A 16,253-nucleotide genomic window follows, 5' to 3' on the forward strand; every position below is an offset into this window, starting at 1 on the left:
TAGAATTAGAGGGTACCTATTTAAAACAGAGATGAGGAGAAATTTTTTTAGCCAGAGGGTCGTGGATTTATGGAATTCGTTGCCACATACAGCTTTGGAGGCCCGATCATTGAGGGTGTTTAAGGAGGAGATTGACAGGTATCTAATTAGTCAGGGTATCAAGGGATATGGGGAAAAAGCCAGAAATTGGAACTAGACGGGAGAATAGTTTAGCTCATGGTGGAGTGGCGGAGCAGACACGATGGGCCGAATGGCCTTCTTCTGCTCCTTTGTCTTGTGATCTTCATTAAAAGGTTACAGTACACTGTATTTCACTTTTTTCATTTTATGTAAGGTATAAAACAATTAGCATTGTAGACTTATTCTGGTGTTAGATTTTCAACAGCGAAGATCTTGGCAAACTCGTTGGTGAATTTCTCTGTTACTTCGTGATCAGCAGACACCTTATCACTACAAATCGTTAAAAATTTAATGTGCTTTTTCTTAAATTTCTGTAATCAGCCTGCTGAATATTCACAATTACCTTCAATTTTCAGTTCATCATGATGGATCTATGATTGTTTCATGATCACCATGCTCTTAAGTGGCATATGTTCACTCTGATGCTGATAAATCCACTCTTTCAATGCACGATTGAGATCTTCATTTTTCACTTTATGCATTGTTTTTTATTTTCCTTACATACACTCCCCCCCCCCCCCAGTAGTTTTCATGTTTCATTGTTTTACAACATTGAATCACAGTGGATTTAATTTGGCTTTTTTGACACTGATCAACAGAAAATGACTTTTGTCAAAGTGAAAACAGATCTGTACCAAGTGATCTAAATTAATTACAAATATAAAACACAAAATAGTTGATAGTATAAGTATTCACCACCCCCCCCCCCCCCCTTTAATATGCCACACCAAACAATTGGTGCAGTCAACTGGGTTTAGAAGTCACATAATTAGTTAAGGCATCCTAACTATATATAAAACAGTGTGTAGTCAAGGTGTTTCAACTGACTGTAGTAAAAATATACCTGTATCTGGAAGGGCTGACTGCTGGTGAGTCACCTGGCAAAAGCTACACCATGAAAACAACACTAAGCAATCCATGAAAAGGTTATTGAAAAGCAAAAGTTAGGAGATGGATACAAGAAAATTTCAAAGTCACTGAGTATCTCTTGGAGTACAGTAAAGGCAATCATTAAGAAATGGAAAGTATATGGCACAGATGTACATCTGCCCAGAGCCTCAAAAATTGAGTGACCATGCAAGAAAGGGATTAGTGAGGGAGGCCACCAAAAAACCTATGACAACTCTGGAGGACTTACAAGCTTCAGTGGCCGAAATTGGAGACTGCACATACAACTGTTATCTGGGTGCTTCACTGGTTGCAGCTTTAAGGAAGAATGGCAAAGTGAGGGCATATGGGAGACGCTATAGTCAACTGGAAGATGGTTCTGTGGTCTGATGAAACCAAAATTAACCTTTTTGGCCATTGGATTAAATGCTGTTTGGCATAAGCCAAACACTGCACATAATCAAAAACACACCATCCCTACTGTGAAGCATGGTGGTGGCTGCATCGTGCTGTGGGGATGCTTCACTGCAGCAGGCCCTGGAAAGCTTCTGAAGGTAAAGGGTAAAACGAATACAGCAAAATACAGGGAAACCCGATGAAGTCTGCAAGAGAGCTGCAACTTGAAGAAAATTTGTTTTTCAGCAAGACAATGGCCTCAAGCATAAAGCTGAAGCTACACTGGAATGGCTTAAAAACAGCAAAGTTAAAGTCCTAGAGTGGCCAAGTCAGAGTTCAGACTTCAGCCCTACTGTAAAACATTCTCCACCATTCTTTAAAAAAATACTTGCCACTCACATCTTCTACACTTTACTCCAATCACCTTAAAAGTATGTCTTGAATAGTTATATAGTTCTACAAAATAAAATAGTTTGACAGTCAGAGGTGAAAGGTTGAATAAGAAGAGTGGGACAACTTTTTTGGCACAGAGGGGTGGTAAATATATGGAACCAGCTGCCAGAGAAGGTGGTTGCAGCAGGTATATTAGATACAATTGAGAAGAATTTAGATGGCTAGGACTTCCTGACCAACACACTACACTCATTAAGGACAGACAGCAACATCCTCACCATGATTATTCTCAACCCTGGTATTCCATAAGGTTGTGTCTGCTACCTCCTTTTCTACTCTGTACAGTCATGACCTTGTGGCCAGACTCTGCTCTAGCTCAATCTACATGTTTGCAGATTATGCCACTGTAGTGGGCTATATTTGAACTAACAATGAGTTGGTGTATAGGAAGGAGACAGAAAGCTTAGTGACATGGTGCTATGACAACAATTTTTCCCTCAAATCAGCAAAATAGTAGATCATGGACTTCAAGAAGGTGGGGATGGGGGAAGAAAGGGTGGGTGTGTATTTTCCTAGGTGTGAATATGTCCAATAGCCTGTCCTAGTCCAACCACATAGATACCACATCCAAGAAAGCACGTGGAAATCTGTATTTCTCCAGGAGGCTAAAGAAATCTTTATACGCGCATCAGAATAAACATCCTAACTGATCCGTATGCATCGCTGCTCTGCCTGTGAATGCAAGAAACTGTTGAGTTGTGGACACAGCTCAGCACATCACAGAAACAAGCCTTCTCTCTTTGGACTGTCTAAACATCTTGCTACCTCTGTAAAGCAACCATCATAATCAAAGCCTCCACTCACCTGGAACATACTCTTTTCTACCCTTTCCCCATCAGGCAGTAGATAAAAAAGCCTGAAACTACAGACCACCAGACTCAAGAACAGCTTCCATCCCACTGTTACAGGACTATTGAGTGGTTCCCTAGTACTATAAGATGGACTCTTGACTCTATTGCTATGACCTTGGACTTTATTGTCTAACTGCACTTCCTCTGCAATGTCACACTTTATTTATTGTTTTAGCTCGTTCTATCTCAATACCCTGCATAACGAGTTCATCTGTATGAACACCATGCAAGACGTTTTCCCACTGTATCTTGCTACATGTGACACACCCTTGGGAGAGTGTAGTAGAGTCGTATCGAGCACAATGCTTTCTAACACAGGTGACCAGGGTTCAATTCACGCTGCTGCCTGCAAGTTCTCCCCATGACTGCGTGGGTTTCCTCCAGATAGTTAATTGGTCATTGTAAATTGACCTGTGTCTAGGCTAGGATTAAATTGGGGGATTGCTGTGCGGTGGTTCAAAGGGCCTACTCCACGCTGTACCTCAATAAATAAATAAACTAATTCATATTTCAATTCCATATGTGGCTGAAGCAGGCACATTGGATACGGATATGCGGATGAGAAGTGTTTACAGGTCATATGCAGGGAAATGGGATTAGCCTTATCCAGTGTGGCAACCTCCAGCTGACTGGGGCGTGGCTTGACACGGGTGCACCCCCCCGTAAACAGACGTCGCTTTGTTGACCAGCGTGATGACGCCTGGGGCCCGCCCCTACCTCCTCCGGTGACGTTCCGGTTGCCATGGCGGGGTGACGCAAAAGCCGCGGAACGTGCGTGCGCACGCGCGCCGGCCGACTGTTTTTTTTAAACAGAAATCCCAACCTAACCGAAATTCACCTGAGCGCCGACAATGATGCGGATTCCTCCCCTTTGAGCCGTAAACTGCTCCCGGCCGCCTTTTAAGATGCCCCGCGATCAGCTGCGCCAATGTATCTGAAGAAATCTCGGAGCACCTCGATAAACGGCATCGGAAAACTCGGTACGGAATTTTAAAATGACGGGAATTGGCAGCTCACTTTACTAATAGCGTGTCACATCAAGTAAAATTATACTCGCGTTTCTGTCGCTCTTTGAACTCGGCTTTCGACGTTCCGTGATTTTTTTAAGAGGAGGGGAGTTGGTCCTCTCTTGCCGTGTCACCCGAGCTTGATCAGACCCCCCCCCCGCCCCCCGCCGTGATGGACGGCGGCGCTGCACCAATAACAGAGGGCGCTTCGGAAAGCAGACCTATGGTGGCCATCGGCTTCATGGGGAAAGAGGGCGGGACTAGTTGGCAATCGGGGTTAGGTCGTATGGAACGACGGGACTGCTGTTTGCAGCGAAACAACTGACCGATTGTCTGTTTAAACTCTGCTAACTTACTAAGAATTGTTTCAAAACTTTTGTCTGTGCACTCTGCATGTAATGATTGTAGGATTTGTACAGCTGTATGATTGTTAATCTTGGTTTTGTTACGCAGAAGGGGTGATTGTTTTGTAAACTATCTTACTACCACCCCTCTTCATAGTTCCTCTGTCTTTCCTCAGTCCCAAGGCATCTCTCCAAAATAGTCATCTGCACATTTGTAACACGCCAGCATAAGAATGATTAATGGTCGTATGACTCTACCATTCATAACAGTTATATTTTGCGACCTGGGATTACTAAACAGGAGTAAGAATTCTTGCAGGGATTGGCGAATGTACAAGACGGGAGATTCCTGCTTTAAGTGACTCAGCATCACGCAGCCAGTGTGTTCATCGTTTATTTTTTCCCCTTCGGATTCTGTTGGCTTGTTTTGTCTGAACATTATCACTGAAGTACGCTTCGAAAGAAAAGAAGGTTCTTTTTACGTGCGCAAGCCTACTTCAAGTTCATTAACGCGTGAGATTGAAGTATCTCGGAGAATCATAACATTTTTAGATCGGTAAAAATCTTTTAAGTTTACTTGCATGGAGTAGGGATGATGTAGAAGAGATGAATGAAATATCGGCTGAAGTTAATTGGTAAGCAAGGGTTTGAAAGGGCTCATAAGAACATAAGAAATAGGAGCAAGAGTAGGCCATGCGGCCCATCAAGCCTGCCCCGCCATTCAATAAGATCATGGCTGATCTGTCCTTAAACTCAGCTCCATCTACCTGCCTTTTCCCCATAACCCTTAATTCCCCTACTATGTAAAAACCTATTTAACTGTTTCTTAAATATATTTAGTGAGGAAGCCTCAACTGCTTCCCTGGGCAGAGAATTCCACAGATTCACCACTCTCTGGGAAAAACAAGTTTCTCCTCATCTCTATCCTAAATTTTCTCTCTTCAATCTTGAGGCAATGTCCCCTAGTTCTAGTCTCACCTACCAATGGAAACAACTTTCCTACTTCTATCTTATCTATCCCTTTCAAAATTTTGTATGTTTCAATAAGATCCCCTCATTCTTCTGAACTTCGGAGAGTATAGTCCCAGGCGACTCAATCTCTCCTCATAGGTTAACCCCTTCATCCCCGGAATCAACCTGGTGAACCTCCTTCGCACTGCCTCCAAAGCCAGTATATACTTCCTCAAGTACGGAGACCAGAACTGCACACAGTACGCCAGGTGTGGCCTCACCAGTACCCTGAATAGTTGAAGCATGACCTCCCTGCTCTTGAATTCAATCCCTCTAGAAATGAAAGCCATCATTCCACAAAAATACAACTGCAGATGCTGTGGATCAAAGAATACGTACACAACGCTGGAAGAATTCAGCAGGTCAGGCAGCATCCGTGTGAAAAGAGTAGCCAACGTTAGTGATCAATACAGAGGAATTAGATTCCCCAAGGGAATTCCATTCTGAATTTGAGTTTACTTTTTTTTATTTGTTTGATTCCTCAAGTACAAATGCTTCAAGCAACATTGTGAACTAGCGTGTCTGTTCTGTTGCTTTGTTTTAAAATTTCTATCTATATAACTTAGTTCTACTTGGTGACTAGATTGTATCAACTCCCTTTTAGACTCTGGAATTAAAGATTGTTTATTGTCATTCATTAATACACACATGTAAAGGAGAACAAAATGATTATTACTCCAGATCTGGTGCAGCATAAAAAGGCCTGTTAAGTATAAAGAACACAATAAATATAAATACATAAGATTAGCTTAAATCCACTTTTAAGTGTCTCCACTTCCTGAGGACATTGAGGCAAGTTGAGGTTCCCTTTCCCCCACCCTCAATTTTTACAGAGAGTCCTGACCAGCTGCATCAACATCTGGTACAGGAATTGCAAGGCATCAGACCACAATGCCGTATAGAAGATTGCAAGGACTGCTGAGAGGATCACTGGGGACTCTCTTCCACCCATTGGAGATATTTATTAGGAGCACTTAGTGTGCAGGACCTTTAGCATTGTCAGTGATCCCAACCATTCATGCTAGAATCTCATTGACCACCTACCATTAGGCAGGAGCTACTGTAACATTAAGATAAGGTCTGTTAGGAATGGAACAGCTTCTTTTCCCAGGCTACTGAACTCATAATGAACCATCCACATCTCATCAAGCATGAAGCACTAGTTGCATTATACTGTTAACTTTTTAGCTTGTGAACCTTATTATTTGTTCATTTATTTGTTGTAATATTACTTTGTGTTAAGTATGTGAGTTGTATGTATTGTGCTGTGCACCTTGGTCCGGAGAAATGTTGTTTTGTTTGGCGGCGTACATGTGTAGTTGAATGACAGTAAACTTGAACTGATAGCATAGACTGTGTGTATGTGCATAAAGTGACACTAAGTACAAGAGTATTTGTACAGGACTATATAAAGCACAACTTGCTGGCTTATTTTCTGGTTTACTCTTTGTTGCTTGCTGTCTCAAGTTAAATCTAGTTTGTGAAATTATACTGCTGTACCTCAGCCTAGATGATGTGTGTGGGTAGCCAGATGGCTTGGAATTAAGTTGCCATTAGCTTCCCACCAGCACTGTACCTAGCATTTAAAACTTTCAGTCTGGGGAATTGCTCAGTTGATCAATGCTTTAGAGCACTGTTTCAAATATTAAAATTGCAATTAAAATATTTCTTAATGAATTTAAGACTGATAAACCAGCTTTATTAATGTAGCAGATTTATCTCAACCATTTCATTATTATTAATTTCCTGTTGTGCTGCTGGCGTTTAGGCCAGCAGTGAACATCCTCCATCTCTGCCTCTCTTTGGTCACATAGAAGGAATCTTCATTGCAATAATTGTCAAAACAAAATTGTTACCAGTCAGGGTTGTTAGCCTTGAGTTGAACCCCAAACCTGGAGGACCAAAGCACAAAGCCCAGCCATCATAACTCCCCAGATCATCCAAACCGTACGACAAGATTGTAGTCCTCTTGGAGGCCAACTATTTTAACATACTTGAAAATTCACAGAAGCATTTACTGTTTCATGCACATGTCATACTCTATTTCTATTTTAAATTAAACATATTTAAATACTTTTGCCATGTTGCTGGAGTTTAAAGGAATGGTGGGGGGATTTCATTGAAACCTATTGAATATTGAAAGAGTGGATAGCGTGGATGTGGAGGGGAATTTCTTTAGCCAGAAGGTGCTAAATCTCTGGAATTCTTTGCCACAGACAGCTGTGGAGGCCAAGTCATTGGGTATAGAGTGGATTCCCATTAATTGGGACACCGTACATTTTAGCACAATTAGCTGAAGTTTCATGGAAATAGTTGTAAGTATAATAAAGACAAACTGAGTAATAAATTTTGTATTTAAATACAATACAGAACAAATTCTAACACCATCAATACTACTATAGTACTATAAAACTATGTATTAGTTCTTAATAGTTAGAGACAAAGGAATTCAGTGTATGCAATGAACAAAGCCAGTGCAGACACCTAGTGTAGATAATGAACTGTTAACGATTGCATCCTCCAAATCTTCAGTTTCATTGTAACATTCAAGATGATTGTTGATACCTTCAAATTCTTCATAACTTTTAACTTGTTGAAGTAGTGAAATGTTTCATATTCATTCTCAGCTGTTACTGACATCTCCGAGCCTGAATGCTTGAAACTGCAGTGAGCAAATCTTGCCAACTGTCGGTGATAATAATCACTGCTTTTTGAACATAAACAACTGATGCTATTTAAAATTTGTCTACTCGTTTAAGCTTGGCGTAGCGTCTAAAGGCCACACAATTGCATGTGACTGACACTAGCTAAAACCTCTTTGGCAACAGTCTTCTGTTCCAATTAAGCAGCATAGTGTCCCAAATAAACAAAAGAAATCCCAGCAATATTCTTGATTAGTTTTTGTTCTTTAAGAGTTGTCCCAAATAAGCAGCTGCTCCAATCAACCAATGGCTTAATTACCCAGAATTCACTGTATTTAAAGTGGAGGTAGATAGGTTCTTGATTAGTAGGGATGTCAAGTGTTGTAGGGAGAAGGCAGAAAAATGGGACTGAGAGGGATAATAAATCTGCAAGTCAATTGTACGTTTTCCCGTGACTGCTTGGGTTTCTTCGGGGTGCTCCAGTTTCCTCACAAAGTCCAAAGATGTACTGGTTTGTAGGTTAATTGGTCTTTGAAAATTGTCCAGTGATTAGGCTAGGGTTAAATCAGGGTTGCTGGGTTGTACAACTTGAAGGGCCAGAAGGACCTATTCTGTGCTATATCTCAATAAGTAAATGAGCCAGCCAGCTGTGATGGAATGGTGGAGCAGTCTCAATGGCCAAATGGCCAGTTCTGCTCCGTGTCTTATGGTCTTGTATCTGCTATTTACATTGCGACAAAATATATATTTTTATTTGTTTGCCAGTTTGTAAATGCAGAAGGTTGCCAAATTGGGGGTCTAGAATTCCATCCACAATGTTGTTTGTTTCAGAATGACACATAAGAGCATATGGTTGATATCTATTGGCTGTAACAAGTACTTGAAATTACTCTCATCTTTTGGGTTTTGACTTATTGGTTGAGTATCAATAAAACCTAGTTGAAAGTTGTGTGTTGAAGATCAGGAGAAAAATGAATTGTACAGATTTGTTAATTTTGCTGAAACAGTACCCCGATTTGTATTTCACTTGAATGTAATTATTGTGGAATCATCAAAATCCTCTGTGATAATGAATTGTTTGCTGGTTTATGTATTCTGTATGCCAGTTTGTTCAATCTTACACTCATTTCCCAAATTACTTATTAATGTTGTTATAAGAATCGTCCCTCAGAGAGGCACAGGGAGAATCTGTATTTACTGACAAGTAACCTTTATTGTCTCAACTCAAAAGCACAAGGCCACTAACTAACTACCTATGTACACACCCACAAGAATTCCCTAACCCTCCTCTATGAACAGTTAATGTTGAATTTTTATTTGTATTTCCCATCAGACAATGAATCAAAGAAAAAGAAAAAGGCAGCAGAAATCTTGCAGGCCTTGAACAGCACTCCAGTGGATGTGGCTGCACTGCGGAGAATGGCAATCAGTGAAGGTGGTCTCCTGACAGATGAAATCCGCTGCAAAGTGTGGCCAAAACTCCTTAACGTAAGCACGTGTGATCTACGCCCGAAACCAGGTAACTCCTCTACTGAGATGCGTAGTTGAAATATTTGCGTAACGTAAGACCATAAGATATGGAAGCAGAATTAGGCCATTTTATCATGTCTGATCCAATTTTTCTATCAGCCCTAGTCTCCTGCCTTCTCCCTGTATCCCTTCGTGCCATGACTAAACTAGAATCTATCAACCTCTGCCTTCAATATACATAAGACTTGGCCTCCACAGCCATCTGTGGGAAAGAATTCCACTCTCTGGCTAAAGAAATTCCTCCTCATCTCTGTGGTAAAAGGACACCCCTTTGTTATGAGGCTGTGTCCTCTGGCCTTAAACTCTCCCACCACAGGAAACATCCTCTCCACATCCACTCTATTAAGGCCTTTCACCATTCGATAAGTTTCGATGGCATCACCCCTGATGCTTCTGAATTCTATTGAATACAGGCCCAGAGCCATCACAGTCTTCATATGACAAGCCATTCAATACTGGAATCATTTTCGTCAGCCTTCCTTGAACCCTCTCCAGTAACTCATTGACTCTTTAGAGAGCACCTTCCAAGTACAAACTGTCACCAGCTGGAAACCCAAGATCAACAACAGCACCTCAACACATACATGGTGTTGCCTCCAAATTGCACAGCATTTTAATATCTCACATTCCTTCATCGTCTCTGGGTCAAAGTCCTAGAAATTGCCCTTGCCAATCCTTTCTAAGATAAGGGGCCCAAACTACTCACAATACTCCAAATGAGGCCTCAGTGCTTTATAAAGTTTCAACATAGGAGATTGGCAAGAGTAGTCCATAGTTCTTAATAAAATCACTATTAATATCATCTTACAGAGTTTCAGAAGAGGAGCAGGAGTAAACTTGGGTCTCTTGAGCTTATTCCAACATAAGGAAAGCAAATGCATTCATTCTGGAGAGGACTAGAATATAATTGGTTTATGAAGGTTGTCATAGCCAGGAAAAAACTGCTACTACCTATTAAAAGCTCCCAATGGTGTGCATCTCAAATAGCCTCAGACAACCAAGTCCAGCTCCTAGCCTTCACATGTGACTTGGCTACTAAGCCTGGCTAGACCATTTTTATGGACCAGAGATTGGGCAAATGGGGCTCGTCCGCCATGGTTGGTAGCTCATCTAGGAGAAGGAAAACTCAATCTCAAACTTCTGCCTTATGGCTATAGCCACTCATAGGGGAGATTTCAGGCATAAAGAAAAACCTGCAGCTGGAGTCCCAAAGGCAATCAAACATTGAGTTCAGTGCTGATTGGCAACTTCAGCGACACTGCTGTATCGATCTCTGTTGTATTTTGGATTCATCAGCTGTGTGGAGAGGGGGCTTGCTGCATGGGCAACAGCTTGCTCTCCATATAATAGTGCCCTGGCTTGCGTATCATGTAGACGACTAAGATGCAATATCCATGTAATATCCATAATAGCAAGGATGTAATACTGAGGTATAATAAGGCATTAGTCAGACCTCACTTGGAGTATTTTGAGCCTCGTATCTAAGAAAAGATGTGCTGCCATTGGAGAGGGTCCAAAGGAGATTAATGAGAGTCATCCCAGGAATGAAAAGGTTGATGTTTGAGGAGGTTTTGATGGCTCTAGGTCTGTACTCACTGGAGCTTAGAACAATGAGGGGACAATCTCATTGAACTCTATCAAATGTTGAAAGGCCGAGATGAACTGTATGTGAAGAGGATATTTCCAGTAGTGGGGGAGTCAAAGACCAGAGCATACAAGAACATTCCTTTAGAACAGAAATGAGGAATAATTTATTTAGCCAGAGGGTGGTAAATCTGTGGAATTCATTGCCATGGATGGCTGTGGGTAGGTAATCATTTGATATATTTAAAACTAAGGTCGATAGGTTTTTGATTCGTAAGGATATGAAAAGTTATGGGAGAAGGCAAGACAAATGGGGTTGAGAGGGATAATAAATCAACCACGATCGAATGGTGAAGCAGACTCATTAGACCAAATGGCCTACAGTGCCTATAAAAATTATTCATCCCCCTTGCAAGTTTTTATGTTCTATTGTTTTATAACAATTGATTTCATAAGTATTCACCCCCTTGAAGTCGGTATTTAGATGAACTTTTGGCATCAATTACAGCCTTGGGTCTGTTTGGATAGGTGTCTATCTGCTTTGCACATCTGGGCACTGCAATTTTTCCTCATTCTTCTTTACAAAACTCCTCAAGTTCTATTGGATTGCATGGGGATTGTGAGTAAACACCCCTTTTCAAGTCCAACCAGAAATTCTCATTTGCATTGAGGTCTGGACTCTGATTTGGCCACTCCAGGACATTAACTTTGTTTTTAAGCTTTGACTTTGACCTTGGGGGTCATTGTCTTGGTGGAAACAAATCTTCTCCCAAGTTGCAGTTCTCTTGCAGACTGCATCAGGTTTTCCTCCAGGATTTCCCTGTATTTTGCTGCATTCATTTTACCCTCTACCTTCACAAGCCTTCCAGGGCCTGCTGCAGTGAAACATCCTCACAGCATGATTCAGCCAGTACCCTGCTTCACGGTAGGGATAGTGTGTTTTTTGATGATGTGTAGTATTGGCTTATATCAAATATAGTGTTTAGCCTGATGGCCAAAAAGCTCAATTTTGGTTTCATCAGACCATAGAACCACCTTCCAGCTGACTTCAGAGTTTCCCACATGCCCTCTGACAAACTCTAGCCGTGATTCCAAGAGAGGTTTTTTTTCAACAGTGGCTTTTTCTTTGCCACTCTCCCATAAAACTGCGACTGGTGAAGCACCCGGGCAGCAGTTGAATGCACAGTCTCTCCCATCTCAGCCACTGAAGCTTGTAACTCCTCCAGAGTTGTCATGGGTCTCTTAGTGGCCTCCCTCATTAATTCCCTTCTTGCAAGGTCCCTCAGTTTTTGAGGATGCCCTGATCTAGGCATATTTACAACTGTGCCATATTCTTTCCATTTCTTGATGATTCTCCTGACGTGTTTTTCAATAAGCTTTTGTGGCTTTGCTTGGAATGTTCTTTTGTCTTCGTGGTGTAGTTTTTGCCAGGATACTGACTCACCAGCAGCTGGACCTTCCAGATTTTTACTACAGTCAATTGAAATACCTTGACTGCAGGTGGGTCTCCAAAAGCAGAACACCATTTAACTGATTATGTGACTTCTAAAACCATTTGGTTGCACCAGTGATGATTTGGTGTGTCATATTAAGGAGAGGGGTTGAATACTTATGCAATCAATTATTTTGTGTTTTATATTTGTAATTCGATGTTATAAAATAATAAAACTTGAAATCTTCCAAGATACTTTTTATAGACACTGTAGCTCTGCTCTTTTTTTTTCTTATGGTCTTAAAATCATGGCTGATACAAGATATAAACTTAATTTTTCTTCCTGATCCCATTAACACTCAGATCTCCTGGTTGCTTTATTTTCACCTAGAATATGTTTGGCCACTGAGCTTACAGTATTTGGGGTAGAGACTGCTTAGGATTCCTAACCCTCTGACCAACGTTCCCTCTTAATTTTTTTTTTACAGCTACATGGACCAGCCAATGCTCTCAGCAGGAAGTTTTTACACGGCCTGAAAACTGTGCAGTACTTTAAATTTTTTTTTGTATTATGCACGTCAAACAAACACAAACTACAACTCACAACACAAATAAATAATGTCAGGTAGTAAAAACAACTGGGTAAAATGGCAAAAGTAAAATATTTTGATTAGATGGCATTAGTGTTCAGCGTGCCAGCAGTTTCTAATGAACTACTAACTTCCATTCTGTGTTTATTGTTACAATTTATAAGAGTTGTAACTTGAAACACAGACAATGTAAGTTCTTTAAGCTCTAAAATATTTCAACGTAAAGGTTGTGGTATGTTTATTTTGAACATTTATGGATTATATTAATTAACATTAATTACAGGGTATTTCACAATTATATTAAGATATATTTCAAAATTATATGAATATAATGTCAAAATAATATTAACACTATATAAAAGAAAATTGCCACGCAGCTGGAACAAAGGCTATGTGTGTAGGACTATTTCAGTTACTGTGTGGCCACACAGCCATGTAGCTTAGAGGAAACGGTGCCACTGACTGAAGGCATTTCTTCTCACCTTTGTCAAATATGACCAACTACAAAAGTAACCTCTTATAGATTTTTGTAGCAAGATTTTTGTCTTGCTCTTCAACCACCAGTAGCCATACCATGAAGTCTATTTTAATATCATTTGCCTTCATAATTGCTTGCTCTCCTTGCAAACTTTGTGGATCTCCTGAAGCCAAATCCTTTGGTACTCCAACATTTAATAGACTATTGAAAACTTACCTTTGTTTTTCCTTCCAAAATAAGTAACCTCCATTATTGTACTATATTTACTATCTTCTCACCCTCCCTTTCTTTCTTCTCAATGCAGACAGATTGTGTCCTTGTAGCTTGCTTTCCTACTTAACTACGTACTGCAGCAAATTTGCATTTGTTAATCTTGGCACTCCATCTAGTAGTGCGGTCACTCAAGTCAAGCATGATGTTACCCTAAGAGGTTATCTTTAAGGTGGATTCCCTTAATGGAGAACGCTTGTGCGAGACCTTGTTTAATGTAGGGAGTCTAATGCATGGGCAGTCACCACACAGTCCTTGACAGATCGGTGTCAGGCTCTAGTGATATGGATTGCAAGACGACTGGGAATCCTTTACTGCTGCAAACTTCCTCCGCCTTCACTGTGATTGTGGTGTATCATCATCTTCTGCCAGCTCCACTGTTGAGGTGTTGGTTCCATCGCTCTTTGTCTGAAACCTCTCACTTGACCATACCTCCATGGGTGACCTTACCAGGAGCTAAGCTCCACTCTCAGGATCTCAGGAACTCATAAGTCCACAAGATGATGAAGCCCAGAGATTTTCATCTAACACATTGGCATAGATAGTAAATATCTGTGGTCCTAGCAGCAATTATTATGACATTTCCCTGTAACCAAATGAAAGGGATCTGTTTTTTTCCATGTATCCATGCTAACATGGGAAAAGCTGGGCATTGGCAGACCCCAGTCACTGGCACCTCCTGAGAACGTGCCAGATCAAGGCTGGAGCAGTGCTAAGGGAGAGCTTAAGCTGAGGTGATTCTGATCTGATTTCTATTTTCCATCCTCCATAAGTTCTTGTCCAAAGTTATGTTTCCCATATTCAAAGTCAGACTGTCCTGTTCATCTATTACCCCAGAATCCCTTGGTGATCTTAGTCCTTGATTCAGCATGAACTTCTTTGTAAAATTCTTGTATATGCTTTTAATATTTTTCTGTATTTCCTATAAACCTCCTTTAGCCTCATGAACCTTTACCGTTCTCCTTTTCTGGTCCTTTTTGCCTGTCCATTTTTCTTCCTTCTCACCACTGGCAGCCCAGCTTTGGACTATCTCGGCCTTAATCTTTGGAATTCCTTCCTTAAGCAATATTGCTCTTTTTGTCCTACTTTAAAGGAAAAGGAGAGCACCAAAGTAGCATATCAGCTAGTGCAATATCAGCTCAGGGCATTGGAGTTATGAGCTCAATCCTGGTGTCCCATGTAAGGAGTTTGTACGTTCTCCCTGTAGAATGCATAGTTTTTCTCAGGGTGCTTTGGTTTCCTCCCGCAGTCCAAAGATGTACTAATTAGTAACTGAATTGAAATAACTTTGTTTCTTACCTCCTTCACATACATGAGGAGTAAAAATCTTTATGTTACATCTCCATCTAAATATGCAATCATAGTAATTTATATTAATTTATAGTAAATAGAACAGTCAGTGTAATATAGTGTACACTCAAGTCAGTGTGAGTTCATCAGTCTGATGGCCTGGTGGAAGAAGCTGTCCCGGAGCCTGTTGGTCCTGGGTTTTATGCTGTGGTACCGCTTCCCGGATGGTAGCAGCTGGAATAGACTGTGGCTGGGGTGACTTGGGTCCCCGATGATCCTACAGGCCCTTTTTATACACCTGTCCATGTAAATGTCCTGAATCATGGGAAGTTCACAACTACAGATGCTCTGTATAGTTCCCATACCAGGCAGTGATGCAGCCAGTCAGGATGATCTCAATTGTGCCCCTGTAGAAAGTTCTTGGGATTTGGGGGCCTATACCAAACTTCCTCAACAGTCTGAGGTGCCTTTTTCACCACACACTGGTGTGTACAGACCATGTGAGGTCCTCAGTGATGTGGATGCCAAAGAACTTAAAGCTGTTTACCCTTTCAATCCCAGATCTATTGATGTCACTAGGGGTTAGCCTGTCTCCATTCCTCCCATAATCCACAACCAGCTCCTTTGTTTTTGTGACATTGAGGGAGAGGTTGTTTTCTTGACACCACAGTGTCAGAGAGATGACTTCTTCCCCTATAGGACACCTTATTATTGTTTGAGATAAGGCCAATCAATGTAGTGTCATGGCTGTGGATGGCGATACAATCATGAGTATGCAGGGAGTAAAGGAGGGGACTCGGTACGTAGGTTAATTGGTCCTTATAAAGTGCTCCGTGATTAGGCTGGGGTTAAAAAATTTTGGGGGGGGGGGGGGGTTGCTGGGCAGCATGGCTCAAAGGGCCAGAAGGCCTTATTCTTTATCTCTAAATAAATAAACTAAACATTTTTCACCACCTCTCTGTCCTCTGTCCTTGTATCTCTGGATGTGGCTCAATGTTGATTTTTGGCACAATAGGCCATTTTGCTATGTTTAAAAGTTATTAATATCTGCTTGCTATCAGGGTGAGAGGTGTTGACAAAGGAACATAGTTATTAGTCCATTGAATTAGCCACACTCCTGTGGTGTTAGTCATTCTCTGCAAATGTACAATTAATGCATAGTATCTGACTCTGCTTTGAATTTTACATCTTTTTTCTGAGCTGCATGGTACGTTTTCTCAGTGAAGAATCAGATATCATTTCAGCTGTAATACTTTATTCTGTCATTTCTTCGCAAACTCCCTGAACAAGTCATACAGCACTACAGC

At 41.1% G+C, this 16,253-nt stretch overlaps 1 protein-coding gene across 1 annotated transcript in view; it reads left to right on the top strand.

Annotated features, from left to right (window-relative positions):
* The first annotated feature begins 3,433 nt into the window (after positions 1–3,433).
* tbc1d20 (TBC1 domain family, member 20) overlaps positions 3,434–16,253 on the top strand; it is a 63,867-nt gene continuing 51,047 nt past the window's right edge. The window contains exons 1-2 of the mRNA XM_073062140.1: positions 3,434–3,748; positions 9,106–9,291. Of these exons, the coding sequence (XP_072918241.1) occupies positions 3,697–3,748; positions 9,106–9,291 (238 nt within the window). The 5' untranslated portion in view covers positions 3,434–3,696. The remainder of the gene's footprint in view (positions 3,749–9,105; positions 9,292–16,253) is intronic.

Source organism: Hemitrygon akajei, chromosome 11 (genome assembly GCF_048418815.1).
Source record: "Hemitrygon akajei chromosome 11, sHemAka1.3, whole genome shotgun sequence".
Taxonomy (NCBI): Eukaryota; Metazoa; Chordata; class Chondrichthyes; order Myliobatiformes; family Dasyatidae; genus Hemitrygon; species Hemitrygon akajei.